The sequence below is a fragment of the Equus quagga genome, chromosome 2 (genome assembly GCF_021613505.1).
Source record: "Equus quagga isolate Etosha38 chromosome 2, UCLA_HA_Equagga_1.0, whole genome shotgun sequence".
In the NCBI taxonomy this organism is placed as follows: domain Eukaryota; kingdom Metazoa; phylum Chordata; class Mammalia; order Perissodactyla; family Equidae; genus Equus; species Equus quagga.
In genome coordinates, this window is record NC_060268.1 from 32,705,229 (window position 1) to 32,721,595 (window position 16,367).

Consider the following 16,367-nt stretch of genomic DNA (forward strand, 5'->3'; position numbering starts at 1 on the left):
CTTAAACACTGTAAAATAAAGCTATTATCATTTCTGTATGACCACTCTTCCACTATATGAAGGCTTCTCATAACCCTTTCTAGCTCTTCTTTCAGCTCTAGGGAAGAGGTTGATACTTTCTGTTGCACACCAGTTTCTCCCAGCCTTTAACTACCACGGCCTGAGATGTCCTACCGAAATCAAGTGGAATCTGAAAGGTCGAGGTGGAAGAAACACATTAACTCTCTTTGAGATGACAAGAGGTCTAATCATCTCTTTTCTACCTCCCTTCCCACGCCCCTGCCCCACCGCTACCCTGTGAACAGTACCAGTTAAAAACACACCCACACACACATATGGAGAGGAGTTTCAATTTATTGGTTGCTCTTTGGGAAAGGTTATATAGAACATTATTGGGGTGAAGTTAAATTCTAGCTACAGATTCCTCAAACTGCTTTAAACCAAATGAACTTTAATGAGATTAGCAAATCCCCTCTCATCCTTATACACAGCAAAGTACCTTACAATTAGAGTCTATATAATCCTCTGTTGTTTTTAAATGATTAAAGCAGACATAATACATAATGCAGTTGATATTAAATATCTTGAGAATGACAAATCAATAGAACTACTTTCACTCTTAAGCATTAACTGGTCATTTATAAATGTTCTGTACATACATTTTTCATTTTAGATTTTCTCCTTAAAAGGACTTGTGAACTATTCACTATTCTCTGCTATTTGTTTGTATACACATGTCATTAAGTCTTCCAAAATAATATTTAAAATCTTTCTTAATATTGCCTCAGAAATGTTAACCTTTAAGGAACATTCAATTAAAAAAATAAAAGCTCAGGTCTTGACTATGTAACACATGTTCAGCTATGTTAAGATTTTATTGTCTCCCTCCATAGAAAGCCTCCAACAACAGACGATGTGCCAGCCTCTTCTGCACTCAACTCAGAGGAAGTCAAACAAAGGAGAAAAAAAAAAAAAAACACTTGAAATCACAGTGACCAAAGGATTTGAATTAATAATTACATTAAATAACCATAACTTTTTGTTTAACTATTCACATTCCACACAGTGGAAATTATCCTTTTCCCCAGATTTTTCGCTTACATTTTTAACTTTGAAGAACTACAATCACAAAAAACAACTTATAGACTTGCAGGATGTGTGTTTTTCTCTTTTAAGGCCAAGCACAAAATGTACGTGATAAAATTCATATTTGGTGTTTGGCATTATTTTAATAGGAAAGATCGAGATCACAAATATCTGGCCATAAAAAAAAATCTACTATAGTAATGAAGAAAACATATCATTACATCATCGGTGACTCCAATACAATATGTAACAGATATGGCACTTTCAATAAATGTTGGAAGACACACCGTACTTGTGCTAGTCTTATTATAGGCACAGTAAGAAAAGCAGACGTTCCCCTCTTTGGCTAGTGCCGTGCTCTTAAGCCAGTTATGCTGCTGATTATCCCAGTGAAGTTAATTTTGAGGAAATTCTCTTTACTTAAGCCAAATCTGACTTACATGCAAGACTGTGGTACAAGCTACTAAAAGAAGATTACCGCTGCCAACTTAAGTCATCTCTTTTTAACAAAACTGCATGCCTGTGGCAGAGTTAAAACAGCAAGAGAAATTCAGTGTCTGCTATTCCGAATGTCATTTTTCCTCTCTAGTGTGGTTTTACATTTTCAGCTCCTTCCCCTTCTTTTTCCTCTCCCCCACCCTCAAAACTCTGGCTTAGCATTTGCGTGCTTAAGTAAATCCATTCTGTGCTCTATTGTTGGAGGATGTGGATGATAGAAAGATTTAGGGCAGGGGCATACAGTGTATACGAAACGCACAGACTATGTGTTCGCACAAATTCGCCTGGTGTAGAAGTATCAGTAGTGAGTTTCAAAGTTTTAAAATTAGACCCAAAATTTTGGGTGTTCAAGATAACTTCTGCCTCAAAGTATGGTTCCTGTTTAGTTGTAAGCTGAGAGAGCACTAGACCAAAATAAAAATAAAATAAAAGCAGCCTCTTCTGTTGCAATGGTTCTTTCAATGTTGGAGTCATGATGGGCAACTGAAATGCAAGTCTACGGTGTTTGTCGCCCATGTTACATATGACTTGGCTAGGGAGGCTGATAGGAAGCATAAAGAGTGTTTGGCAGGGGCAAGGAGAGGGGTGTAACACATAAAACTTCAGGCTTGAAGAGAATAGGTTAGCCAAATCTAAAATGCATTATGGTTTACCCACCTTGCACGTTGGTTATTAGATAAATCCTAAATAGGCATTGGGAGTAGCCCAAGTTTAAAGAGAGGACAGCATCTTACCAGTAGGTTCTGAATTGTTACCATGTTACATGAATCCCACCAGCAGGAGACAGGCAGCTAAATGCACTGAATGCTCTGATTTCCTAACTGGAGTTTCCCAGTAGACCCTCTGAGGGCAAAGGAGGAAGGGGAAGTCATATCCCTTACAGCTCCTCCCAGATATCAAACCACTCCTCAGCCAGAGGCAATCTCCTTTATTTCCTTACTCTCCTCTGCGCTCCAGCTCAAACTCCTATCAAAGGCTAAAATGAAAAGACCCAAAATATACTTCTAGCTAAAATGGAGCAGGCCCTAAACTCTCTCCTTTAGACTGGTGTTCACTCTCAGGTACGCTCAGCAGACGCAGAATCTTTATAACACGGGGTTGTGGCTCTCAGAAACATTACACAGAAATAATGATCTGGGAATGAGGTGACTACAACCAGCAAAAGGAAAGATATTAGGTCCTTCTGCCTATAGGTTTTGTTTTTTCCTATCCCTGGGTAGAGGGTTTCTGAATTATATCTACTGTCCACCCGAGGGACAAAGCAGGAGGGGCTGTTCTGGTTTAGCTCACTTACTTGGTTCTGAAAATAGGAGTGGTCCATATGCATTTTGAAGGTTGGCATTGGGTTAGGACTAGTTTCAGCAGATCATAGTGACAGCCAAAGTTAATGATTTTTGGCAATCTCCTTTCTCCTCTGTTCACTTGAGTTCTGTTAAATACCAGGAAAACACTTGCTAAAGCTTGGGTCTCTGTGTTGGGGTTGGCCTTTCAAGACTCTGCACATCTCCCTACTGAAATTTTGCTGAGCCCAACTGGTCCTCATCCCCAGTCCCTCCCTTCTCTCACTTCTCTATCCTTTCTGCCCTTGTCCACACCAGCCTCCCCAGAGTCTGGTGGCTCTTCCCCAAATGGGAAACATTTACATCTATGGTCAACTGAGTTAATTCAGAACCCTTGGCAGATAGGAGACGAGGCTAAAATAGTCATCGAGCTCCTAAGAAGGATGGACCGTGGAAGGGAGGAGGAAGGGAGGAAGCAAGCACAGGCTGAAATACCTTTTCCAAGTCTAATGCAGCACTAAAACAGGTCTCTTGCCCTCAGAGTAGCCTCTTCCATTAACATTCATTCTGCAGGGAGATTCTGGTCCCCAGTAGGGCACACGGAAGACAAAGGAAGAACCAGAACACAGCCCTGCCCCTTTGAACGTGCCATCCCCTGTGGAAGCAAATACATTTACATAACAGGAAGTGCCCTGCAGCAGACACTGAGTTTCCTCTGGTGTCTGCAAACACCCACGGCACCCATGCACAATCATGCACACAAACTACGCACTAGCAGGCTTCTGTCAGGAGGCTGCTGATGGTTCTCCTTGCCTCTAGGTTTAAGCCAATAAGAATCAGGTCGTTTGGGATCTGGCTCTGCGCCTGCCTGGGGCTGCATCCCTAGGCCAGGCTGGGTGTGCCCGGCTTAATCCAAATCGATGGATATGCAGCGACACTGCTTCACGCGAGTGACCCTCCTCTTCTTGGTGGGTGGCTGTAGTTCTGGGCAGTTGAGGGTGACCATCATGGTGGTGAATTTCTTGGGCTTGCAGAAGGAGCAGGACTGAAAGGAGCCTTCCTCCTTCCGGATGTGCCTGGGGATGTAGAAGGAGTTGCACTGGCCGTAGCAGAAGCGGTTGATGATGGTGCGGCTATTGCAGCCCTCCTCGTGGATGGTCTGCTTAAGGGGCTGGGTTTTGCACCAGTCTCGCTTCAGGTATTTGCGTTCGGTCACATGCAGGGCCTCCTGGCTGGACTCCAGCACCTCCTCCCCCGGCATGGCAGTGCCTGGCCCTTGGCCCCGCCCCCGGTTCCTGGAGCCAGGCTGCTGGGGAGACTGAGTCTGCTCGGAGTCATTGTGCTGGGCCTTGTCTGGTGGGGGGATGGCACCTTGGGACCCCTTCTTTTTCCCTTCAGCAGCGGGCAACAGGGTCCCCAGGAGGAGAAGCAGGGCTCCCACAGCGTAGGCGGTACGGCTCATGCTAAAGGAGGGAAGCACAGAGAGGGGAGACACAAAAGATGGAAAATTAATCAAAACATTAATAATAGCAACTAACACTTTATCAGGCACTTGTTAAATACTTTATGTAAAATCTTTCATTTACTTCTCACAATATCTCTATAAGTTAGGTACTGTTATTCCCATTATCCTCTGGGCCATCAAGCCGTGAAGTAGCTTGTCCAGAGTCACACAGTGAATAAGCCAAGATGTGAACTCAGCCAGGGCCTACCTCTTCATCACATGGACTCCCACAGGAATTTCTTCCTGCTTCTGACACCAACTACATTTGACTTTGTATTATGGTCACCTAACTATATTCATTCTTGTACGTGACAATATTGAGTAGGTTCCCTCTGTATGAAAGCCAGATTACCTTTGCACCTCTTTGGGGAAGCTTATTTTCTATGTGGTTTTGTAGCAAGATGAATCAGCCTCACTGCCCAGAGGACTCATCCGCCAGCAAACGCTCCCAGTCTTTTCTCCCCAACTAGCCTGAGCGCTTCTTGAGCTGTGCCTCATTCAGTTGGCTGGATGCTTACAAGATGCTGACTGCCTATCAGGCCTTGGGAGGAGACCCGTGGGGGCGACCAGAAAGCATTTGACAGAGAGAGAACACTTCCCAGGAAGAGCGCTGGATGAAAAGTCAAGACTGAGTTTCTAGTTGAAGTCCTGGGGTAACAACTTGCTATCTGACAGAAAGAAGCATTACTTTACTTCTCAACAAATAACTTCATTTGAGCAAAGAGACAAATACCCCGCCTCCCCAGATGGGTTGTTCAGATCAAATTTCATGTAGAAGTGAAAGCAGTTGAGAACTACCCAAATGTATGGCAGTACTGCAGACAGGACGAATTACTTTACCAGAAAGATCACATTACACCGGAGACTCCTGGACCCTTCACTTATTCTCATTTTTAAATTGGGCACAGATATTTGTTATACCATGATAGACATTTTTCTACTTTTTTTGTGTGTGTACGAGGCAGATTGGCCCTGAGCTAACATCTGTGCCAGTCTTCCTCTACTTTATGTGGGATGCTGCCACAGAGTGGCTTGACAAGTGGTGCTAGGTCTGCTCCCAGGATGCAAACCTACAACCCCGGGTACCGAAGTGGAGTACACGAACTTAACCACTATGCCAACAGGCCAGCCCCCATTTTTCTACTTTTAAATGATAAAATATGTCATTCACATAAATGTGTGCATGTGACAAAACTTAGAAGGTAGAAAATGGGCACAAGAGAACAGGTATGTGCAAATATTTACATTAGTAAGTGCCATAGATATGTTGAACAAATTAACAACAGAGAGTTATTGTGGATGGGTCTAGAGTTAGATGTGGGTCAGAAAGGGCAATGGCCCATGAACAATGACAAAAAAAATATTTAAATAAGGGGAAGAGGCAGAGGGAAAACTGACCAAAAAAAGCAAAACAGGAAAGCAAGGATGGAGAAACCAAAAAATGAATGGAGTGAGGAATGTAAATGAGAGAAAGGAGGACTATTCTAGAGGCAAGGTGTTCAGGGAAGGCAGGGCAGACAGAGAAGGGGGAAAAGGAGGAGGAGGAGAACCATATTTTTATTTCTGTATTTTTAAATTTTATTCCCTTTTTTTTTATTGTGATAACATGGGTTTACAACATTATAAAAATTTCAGGTGTACATCATTATATTTCAATTTCTGTGTAGATTATATCATGTTCACCACCCAAAGACTAATTACAATCCATCACCATATGTGTGTATATATATATATATATACCACATCTTCTTTATCCATTCATCCCTTCATGGGCACTTAAGTTGCTTCCAAGTCTTAGGTATTGTGAATAATGCTGCAATGAACATAGGGGTGCACGTATCTTTATACATTCATATTTTCCTGTTCTTTGGATAAATACCCAGCTTTGGAATAGCTGGATCATATGGTATTTCTATTCTTAATTTTTTGAGGAATTCTCCATACTGTTTTCCATGGTGGTTGCACCAGTTTGCACTCCCACTAGCAGTGTATGAGAGTTCCCTTTTCTCCACATCTAGGAAAAAGCATCGTTTTAAAAAGGAGAGTGCAAGAGAGAAGCATCAGCCTATAAAGATTCTCCTGGGACGGGGTTTCTCAAACCTGAATGTGCAGACAATCACCTGGGGCTATTGTTCAAATGCGGACTTTGATTTAGTAGGTCTGCCTTTCTAACAAGCTTTGAGTAGCAAGACCTGTAGCGCTTGCAGCCACGGGGCACAGTGGGAGTTACTAAAATGCAGAAGGATTTTCTTTTCAATGAGTACAGTTTCAAATTCATAGCCTCCCTCCTCAGGCCATCACACCAAATCTGACCTGAATCCTGAGGCCTCCCCTGTCTCCCGCACCCGCCACGGATCTGAACCTGAGGATACAGCTGTGAAGTACCCATTGATCCCCCTGCTTTCTTCTGTACACCAGTGTTACCCATGATTACCACTAAGCGCAATTTAATAGTGACCTTATCATGGCCCCCCAAGGAACTGTCCAAGCTGGTATCAGTAACTAGAGCAATTACCTTTCAAAGACAAGGGCAGTGCGGAATCTACATTCTCTAAAGGACAGTCTGTGTAAGTCAAAACCAGGCAACCCTAAGGATAATGTCAAATTAAGATCATTAAATATTAAATTTAAAATATCCTTAAATGGCACCATCTTTCCAACACTAACCTAATACTCTTGGACAAGTTCAAGTTTGGAGCTGACAATGTGACATTCAGCCCCTGCTCTGTCTGTAGACTCCCTGGCTTTTGTCAGTTTATGTTACAACATCCCTGTTCTTTAAACAGAGCCTTTTTTGCCTCAACAACAAAAAAAATCAATTTCCTTGTTTTGTCTTAAAAAAAAAATCACTCATGAGAAAAGTCCAGTTACAAAGCAGTGCTGATTTCTCCAGAGACCAGGATAACCTGAGCCACGATAGGTCAGTCTCCAGGGCAAAAATATTGTGAATTTGAGAAGCTTCACAAATTTTTGCTATTTATTCAACTTGGGGCCAGTATCTAAACTAACATTCAGTCTCTCTGCCCATTTCAAAGAGGAGCACACAAGACAGCCCTGGGCCCACACCACGTTCTTCCCCATCCCTCCTAAAAATGGCTCCAGGACAACTCAGCCTCCCAGAGCAAGGCCCTCAGAGCCCAATATCACAGAGGCCAATCTGAGACTGATTGGGGATGTATGTTGACTGTATATGACACAGGTTCACATCGTGAGGCCATCCCGTCCCACAACCATCTGTCCCCAAAATGCAATTTTCTGTCTCCAGACCCACCTTCTATATATTCAACTTTTCCTTTCTGGCATTTTCACATCTGTCATTAAATCAATACCCAGGCTGAGAGTCATGAGGGCTTATTTATAACCTTATCCTCAGGGCCCATTTGTCAAATGAATGATTGTTAGAGACCACATTGGTTTACAGTGTCTGTTCCTTGCATTCTAAAATACCTCCACACGTGTCAAGGAGCAGCAGAGCCAACATCAATCCTTTTGATTTCTGACCCTCAGTGTAGCAAACTCCTTCTAACCTAGGGAGCTTCTTAAGACTTGTCTTCCTTTTTCTAGGAAACCTCCAAATATCCACTACTTTCTACCTGCTCCCATGCAGAATGCTGTGGGGTTTATTTTCTAACTGAAGCCATTGTATTCATTATGGCAGAAACCAATAATAAAGCAGTACATTCAAAATTAGTCAACTGTGGTTTTCAGTTTTAATTTGGACAGACTTCCTGTTCCCATGGGAACGTGTGTACCCCATAAGCCAAAGGGGTAGAGAGTGGCAAGCTGTTTTCTTGTTTTTTTTTTTCAAGTAAATTTTTCTCAAAATAAGATTTACTAGGTGTAGAAAATACTATGAAACAGTTTTTCATTTTTAAAAACCCTATGCTTTAAAGACCTTCAGCACTTATTGCAGGGCTTTCGAGTTCTTAAACCTTACAATTAATTAGTTATTTGGAAAGAAGTAAAAAGCAGCTTCAGGACTCTCCATCAATAGAGACCTGAGCTTCCTAGAGAAGAGCAGTCTCTGAAGGACTCTGCTTATTCCACGTGAGTAAGAGTAAGGGGCACGAGAACTATAATTAATATTAGAAGCAGGGCTCTGTCAAGTCATGTGGTCAATCGAAATAACCTCTCCCCCACACCAAACTCGTCTTGATTACTCAGTGAAGGAAACAGGACTGTTTGGCTCTGGAAATCCCAATTGTATTGCCACCAAATAATTCACACTTTGTAAATATCATAGACATGGAGGAAATGAAGATGTAAATTCATGGAGGACGATTCTTTTCCACATCAACAGCTAGAAGAGTGCCCCATTATCAAAACCAATCTACATGCTTAATCCAGATTTAGGTTCCTATGAATTACCACCCACGTCCAACCAGCAGCTGCAAACATTGCATTCACGAAATGACCCACTCACATCATTAAATTAAAGCTGAAGCCCATGGTCCCAGAGTGCATGACAATATCCAAAGACCCCCCCGTTATTCTCCTTTGCAGACAATATTCTTCTTTTCAAACCCTGCCTCAACTTCCCCTTACTGTATTTCTGCTTCTGCAAGTAATGTGATCCTATTTTCACGGTGAGCTTTCTCTGCTACTGTTCTCCACCAGCAAGACCCACACCACCCCCACCTTTCTTTTCCTCTCCCATTGCCCTCCCCTCCAATCCACTTGTCCCAGAGGACAGATACTCTCAGAGCTGGTCTTCTCTACCTGATGCTCTCCTTCAGGTTTCCCTGAGCTATCAAGAGCAAACATCTGCATGGAAGAGAAGGCTTATTAGCCACCTCTGTCCTATGCGTCATGGTGGTTTACTCCAATCTTCACAAGCTCTAATAACACAATCATCTGATTGTGAGGAATCAGAAATAAAAACACTATGTGTGAATTGTTTCCAATGTTCTCGATGTCTTTGGGAAAGTTTAGGCCAGCTCCTTCCAGCACTCTTCTTGCCCTGTTTCTCATTTTAGCTAACCAACCTGCTTATAATCAGTTAAATGGAGTATTGAGTGGGAATTACACTGAAGGGACAATGGTCAGCAAGCCAGATGTCTGTGCCTGAACGTCTGATCAGTTCCTCCTGATGAATTAAGTTCTGGAAAGACATTCAACAGGCACAACGTCAAATGATTCTCCCAGCATAAAAAAATAAAGGAAGTGCCAGCCAGGGCTCTAAGTGCAGGCCAGGTTTATAATCTATTCCTTTTCCTCAGGACTAAATCTTCAAGAAGAGCAAAGGTTATTTTTAATTTGCTCTTTAATTTTTAAAAAGATAGTCAACTTTCAGAAATTAAGTAGAGAATTTCTTAAGAATATAAAGGGTTAATTTTTTTTCCAGACAAGGTGCACCAGGAAGCTAAGATAAAGGCTTACCCTCTATGTGTTGCAAGTACACTAACTACCACCTCCCTATTCTGAAGACCATTCAGGCTAAATCAGGTGGGGCCCAACAAGGCGTAGGCAGGGAGCAGACGAGCTGGTAGTTAAGTACCCCAGGAGCTCTATGCTCATCAGAAGATTTTTTGGTGAAGTTAAAGATTGTATCCATTTCTCGTGGTCAACAAGAAACAAGTTAGAAAGCAATAAATATTAAGTGTTCACTGAGCAGCACTACTGAGAGACAGCCAAGTTAGAGGTTCTGTACTGTAGTGAAACGTGTGTTCGTCCGTGTGAGTGGGATTTGGGCTTTAATTTCAGAACCACCTTGTCATATATCCTGGTGCCATATAATGTCATGGCCTCTCCCAATACCACTACTCATAATAAGAGTTACCTATGTTTTTGAACCTCACCATGCCAGGAATTATGCTAAATTCCAACCAAATTTTATAATGTATTTTTCACAACAAAATATGAGGTAGATGATATTGTCTTCCTTTTACCAGACTCAGAAAAGTTAGGAATCTCTCCAAGGTCACACAGCTCCTGAGTGGGAGAGCCAGGGTTTGAGCTCAGTTCTGCCTGGCCCCCAAACACACGTCCTTAACCACTATTCTATGGACACTCAGTGCAGCGTTTAACAAGTGACACATGGACTTGTTTCTAATGCGATCAAGTTTGAGGAATATTGTAACTCAAGTAACTATCTATTTTGTATGTTCAGGTGTTGAAGAAAAAAAACTTCTCTTGTCCCAGGAATTACTGTTGCACTTTGCATTTCTAAGAGCATATGTTAAAACTAAAGAAAATTCCTTGCAGATGTAAGTCATAAGCTGGTAACACTTGCCTGATCTGTGCCTTTCAGCTGGATGCTCCAGTCATCCCACCACTTCCCCCCACCCCACCCCCACGTAAAAGGTTTAGGTTTTCCTGGCTGTCCTTTATTCTCTGTTCTAGGACACGCTCCACAGCTTTGCTGTTGACAAGCCTTTCTTGGGAGAGGGGTCTGTGGCATAAAATTTCTTGTCATTATTTCGCTTTTAATACTTAAACATTAAGACTGAGGGCTTTGGTTTAGAAGACAAGGCAGGCAGCTCTCATTCAGAGATACGGGGATAGAATACCTTTCTATTCTTCCCGGTATAACCACTCATATAAAGACTGTGTTAGCCAACTTGGATTTCCTATGGATTGTGGGTTACCAAAACATTTCACTCAAACTGAACTTTTAAGAAAATAGGAAACCTGTGAAATTACAAAGTTTACAAAGACTTTAATTCCTACAATGCCCTCGGGTTAAACACACACACACACACACACACACACACACACACACACACAGAGTAACTACAGTTCCAAAGAATTCTTAAATAATTGGTTAATACTAACACCTGGAGAGTGCAATTTATCCAGTGATAGTAATCAAATCACCTATGTTTTAGACTTGGGTATACCAGGGAGGAGATGAGAATCTGTAGTTTTCTTAAGATCTTTCCCTCGTTGCGTTGAAAAGTCTATCCCTTTAAGTCCCCCATGCACCCCTGCCCCCGCCCAAATAAAAGAAGGAAAGAACCAAAGGAAGGGGGGCTGGAAAGCCCTGGGGTGAAAGAAGACCCCTCACCCTGGGATCGGGGTTATCTTAACCTCTTCTCCACTATTTATTTAACTTGTGTGTACAGCCAGAAGGAAGCCGCTACTCTGGGGTCCCTGCGACAGCTTAAATCCCTTGTGACCCACTTAACACAATAGATTGTTTTAATCAACTCGTGTCCTGGCACCACCTCGAAGGCGAACATAAACAGACGCGCACACCGCTCGAATCTGCTGTTTCCAGCAGGAGATCCAATTACCTACCGATGGTCGCCTCTCTGCCCTTGTACTATTTAAGAAGAGATTTTTAACCCCTAACTTTGAGGCTATATTTCTGTCTAAAAGAGCCGGGATTCGGAGTCGCAGGGGAGGAGGAGGCGGCAGCCAGGTTCGTCCTGGGAGCCCATTCAGGCCCCTCTGGGCGCGGAGGAAGGGCTTCACTGACTACTACTTGGTCACCTCCTGTCTGCCCCCGACCTCGCCCGGGGACCATCACCAGAGCCGAGAGCGAACAAATGCCAGGCTGGGGCGCCCCCAAGGCGAAGCTAGGATCCAAAGACGATGCTAAGCCAGAGTGGTGGTGCATCTGTTCCTCCCAAACCTGAAGTCTACAAATAACTCCGACTGGCGAGGTGACAGCCCCCACGTCCCAACACCCCCGGCCTTGATCCGCGAGCTGCAGAGGGGTCAGTGGGTGTGAGAAGGCAGCGGGCGAGGACCAGAGAGGACCTGGGCGTCCAAGCCGGGGACCAGCCTCCCGCCGCCAGTCCCGCGTGGTCCGTCGCTAGCGAGGCAAGGCGGGGCCCTCTAGGACACAAATTAAGAGGCACCCACGGAAGTGGGACCCGGCAGGTTGTCTCTGCCCGGCGCCAGGACGTCCGCGATTCAGCCGAGGCGCGCCTGGGGTGGAGAGATGCCTAGAAGAGGGAACCGAGCGCCCACGAGTGCACAGCCAGCACGTGGGTATGTGCGGTGTTCGCGGCGTGAGCACAGCGGGATCACTGGACTCGGCGTCCGGGACAGGGCGCCGCACTTCAGCCGTCAGATTACACGACGCTAGGGTTTCTGCCGCAGCCGAACCGAACCCAGCGGCTCCGCTCTTGCCCGAGTCTCCATCTCACCTTGAGGATGGGCGAATGGACCCATCGCCGATTCTCCGGATCTTCCAGCCCGCCGCAGGATCACTCACGGCACTTGGACGGGAGCCCTCAGACGTCCCCAGCCCCAGGGCCCCGCCTCAAATACATGGGGGCCTCTCAGTGCAACTTGCCCCGCCATCTGCAGCGGAACCGCAGGTCCCCGCTGCTCCCTACTGTGCCGGCTCACCATAGCTCTGCTCCCGCGCGCCTGCCGCTGGACTCCGCGCCCTTGCGGTGCGTGCGCGTCTGGCAGACGCGGCTGCCACGCGCACCAGGAGCGTGTTAGCCGGGCTCTGGGAGATGGAAACGCGATGCGGGGCCATCGCTCTGGCTCTTAACAGCCGCTTTCCCGGGCTTTCCCGGCAGATCGCGCAAGGTGAGGTCACGACAGCCACGACCTCGGCAGGAAGGACCCCGCTAAGGTTCTTCAAGCTTCATCCCAGGGAACCGCGGGGCCTGGGCCGGCGCCCACCGAGAGCTGCCGCGCGTCTGCACCGAGCGGGGAGAGGGAGTCGTTTGCAGACCCCTGCGCCTCCCCCTAATCCCCAACACACACACGCCCTGACCCGCGCCTGGGCGCTCACCTGTCAGTCCGGCGGGTCTTCTAGGCTTGCGCTCTCGACGCGTGGCGCGGTTGTGCGGCCGCGGCCCGAGCCGCCGGGGCTGGGCGCGGGGTCAGCCGGACAGAGCGTGACGCTCTCGCTGCACACTGCGTCGCCCGGTCCGCGGAGGGCGCACCGAGTGCGGGGCATCGCGCCGTCTCCCGTTTAAATGCCGGCAGCAGAGCGCGGCGCCCGGGCAGCGCCTCTCCATTGGCCAGGCGCCGCCGCCGCCGCTGGACCTGCTATCCGCCCCCTTTCTCGGTAGTGCCCCCGCCCCCCGCACCCCTCCTGCCTCCCCGCGGGGTCCCCTCTCCGCCTGCCTCGCCTCTTTGTCTGCTCCCCCCGCCCAGGCCGGCTGGGAGAGGTCACCCCAGGGAACCGCGCCTGGAATGCACAGCAAATCACATTTTCCGCTCCCGTTGGAGGGGGAAGCGCGGGAGGAAATCCCCCCCGGCTCCCGGCCCCTCATTCCTCCTCCGCCTCGGGCCTGGGCTTTTCCTCTCGCCAGCTCCGCTTCGCCTGCGTCGGCCCCGCGACGCGCCCGGTGGGGGAGACTGCACTGGGACGAGCAAGATCTCCGTGGGATCGCGACAGATCGGGCGGTTCTTTCCCGCTGGAAGGAGCGGGACCACAGGACGCTCTGGTTGAGCGGTCGCCGCGGCTCCGGCGCGGCTCCGCCCGCGGCCCCCAACTTCGAGGGCTCTGACCCCGGCGCCCCCGTTAACCCCGGCGGGCTCGCCGGCCGCCAGCAGGAGCCTGTCGCCAACATGACACCCTCCTCTCCTCGCCCGCCACGGGTTCTTTCAGCTCGGACGCTGGCGGCTTCGGCTGTGAGTGTACAGAAGGGAGTAACGGGGGAGAACAAACCGCAAAGGACCCTCAAAAGTCAAGATTTCCATTCCTGAGACAGCTTAAAAAAGAGAGAGAACAATCGCTAGGCGAGAAGAGGTTTTCTGTAGTACGTTAAAGATGAATAAATCAGGAAAATAAAACATGAGAAGAGAAATAACCCCCCAGAAATTTAAGACAAAAACCCACGTACGTGAAAAACCGATGTCACATTCTGTATTCATTAGTAAGAACCCTATGAATAGTGGCGAACACACCAAGCGCATAAATATTTTTTCAAAGAGGAGAGAACACTTTCGTTTGTTCTCTTAGCTTGAAAATTGGTTCCTCAAAGAGGCCGTCAGCTTCGTGTGTCAAAGTTACAGCCTGTGCAAAAATCAACCCCGCTGCAAGATCTGCAGACCGGCTGCGTCAGCCGCGGCGGATGACGACTTCGAAAAAAAGCTGTTAGAGAAGGGAATTTGAAGGTGTCTGTACTTACCACAGCAAAATAAACAAAACAATGAAACCCATCAAAAGATACTTATGAAACATTCGTGATTTAAGTACTTGGCTAAGAAAACAAAACAAAACCCCAAAAGAGCATGGTCTTTGCTCTTTAGGCAGGCACTAGGGAGACGGGGCAGGGAACACTGAACGTCTATGAGGTTCTGTTAGGAACTTGCAATCGATTTTTCAAAAGAAATGAAACAAGAAAGAAGTCTGCATTAAGTCAATATCTAGAGAATCCTCATTGCCTGAATGTTGTGTTTGTGCAAACCGCAGTTTCTACCCACGAACTCAGGGCTGCACTTTAAGTGTTTTCAGCAATTTTTTGTTAAATCATCCAGTGAGCCATAGTTTGCAGTTGGCTGCAGGATGGAAAATTCAACGGGGCTTAAAGACTTATCCTGGTCGAATGGGTTGCAGGAGAGAGAGGTGGTCAGAAATACACAAAACACTTAGGCGGTTAACAGTCCAGCCAAAACTCACCTTAAAGCCTAGGAGCTAGCTGTTCTCTGGGCGTGTAAACCATTCCCCAAAAGACAAGAGAGCATGTTTTACAAATTCATTAACTCCTTCTGATCTAAAATCAAGGCTCTCCTCACTTTTTTCAAGACTCATATAAACTGCTCCAAATAAAAATACAAAGAGATGGAGCTTTCCTCCTGAAGTGGAAGTAATTGTTTCGAGCACTGACGCTGTGGTTTTGTATACCTCAATCTGTCTCTATCTAGTAACTGTTGTTGATAACCACACTCTGCAACAGAAACTCTCCCATCCCACCACCCCACAGCTCTCTATCCCATTTCACTGCATCATTTCTCTTCATTGTCACTTAACTCCCCTGCCACTAGAAAGTAAGTGTCGTGAGGGTGGGGACTTTGTCTATCTTGGTCACTTTGATTACAAGAAGCAGATAGAATACAAAGTGTCTAACACCGAATTGGGATTCAATAAATAGAAGTGGATTAAGAATGCTCAGCACATGCCCCCCTAACTAGGATTCTTAACTGAGCCGAATGCTGAGGACATAACCATCATGGATATAACAAACATGGGCCCTCACCTCCACAGGGTTTATACTCTAGTATGTTTGTAAATATTTATACAGCTATCCAAGGTTTTTCCCTCATATTTGTGTTTTCACGCTTCTCAACCAGTCATTGCAAACCATTATCCCATCAGGATGAAGGCATAAGAGTAAAAACTCTTCAGACCTCTTTAACCATAATTACATAACTGAAACCTGCTCTTAGTAAGAGGGGGAAGAAGTAGAATGACTCCATGTAGTCAAAGTTAACTTTTTAAATCTGAGATGCCTAAACAATGGTCACTAAATGATAAATTTCACTCACAGAAACTACTTTCAACTTACTTTGAGGCTGTTGTGAGAAGTGTGGATCCTGCTCAGCTACTGATTGGTACAAACAAAGTCCATTTCTCTTGTTTTGCACACCTATCCATAGAATGTGTTTGTCTCCATCTAATTCCCAAGATGCTAAGAGGGGGCTACTCTCCAGATTTGAGGAAGAACTGAAGGTCTTTATAGGGAAGTTTTTGCTTAGATCTACAGAAGCTGTTTATACTGTTCATCTAATTGCAGACTATCTATGCCATCTTGCATTGGATTAAAAACGAATAAAGCCCTATTTGGAACTGACCTTGTATGCCCTTCCTAAAGGAAAAAAAAGTGATAATGAAATTAACAATGGTTAAAGAAAAAGATATTTGCAACTGTCAAATAACACTTAAATGATTCATATCCAGAATAGATTTCTCTTATAAATTAGTAGGAAAAAAACTCCACAAATAACCCAATAGGAGTTAGCAAAGCACACGACTGGGCACTTCACAAAAGAAGAAACCTGAACAGCCAGTAAACTTGAAAACATGCTAGATTACACTGGTAAATTGGGGAGGTGCAAACTGAAATAAGAAGATACCCTGGTTT

At 45.7% G+C, this 16,367-nt stretch overlaps 1 protein-coding gene across 2 annotated transcripts; it reads right to left on the reverse strand.

The window, feature by feature from the left end:
• Positions 1-334: 334 nt before the first annotated feature.
• GREM1 (gremlin 1, DAN family BMP antagonist) lies at positions 335-13,195 on the reverse strand. Of its 2 annotated transcripts, none has more exons than XM_046654887.1 (2): positions 13,067-13,195; positions 335-4,327 (listed from the first exon to the last, which is right to left on the reverse strand). In XM_046654887.1, the coding sequence occupies exon 2, from the start codon at positions 4,324-4,326 to the stop codon at positions 3,772-3,774; it is 555 nt and encodes a 184-aa protein (XP_046510843.1). In that variant the 5' UTR covers position 4,327; positions 13,067-13,195; the 3' UTR covers positions 335-3,771. The 2 variants fall into 2 exon arrangements, with proteins under 2 accessions (XP_046510843.1, XP_046510844.1); XM_046654888.1 differs by lacking the exon at positions 13,067-13,195 and adding an exon at positions 12,465-12,540.
• Positions 13,196-16,367: the final 3,172 nt, after the last annotated feature.

Excerpts from the sequence above, each read along its gene's own strand:
- GREM1 (XM_046654887.1), bottom strand. The coding sequence starts at position 4,326 with ATGAGCCGTACCGCCTACGCTGTGGGAGCCCTGCTTCTCCTCCTGGGG.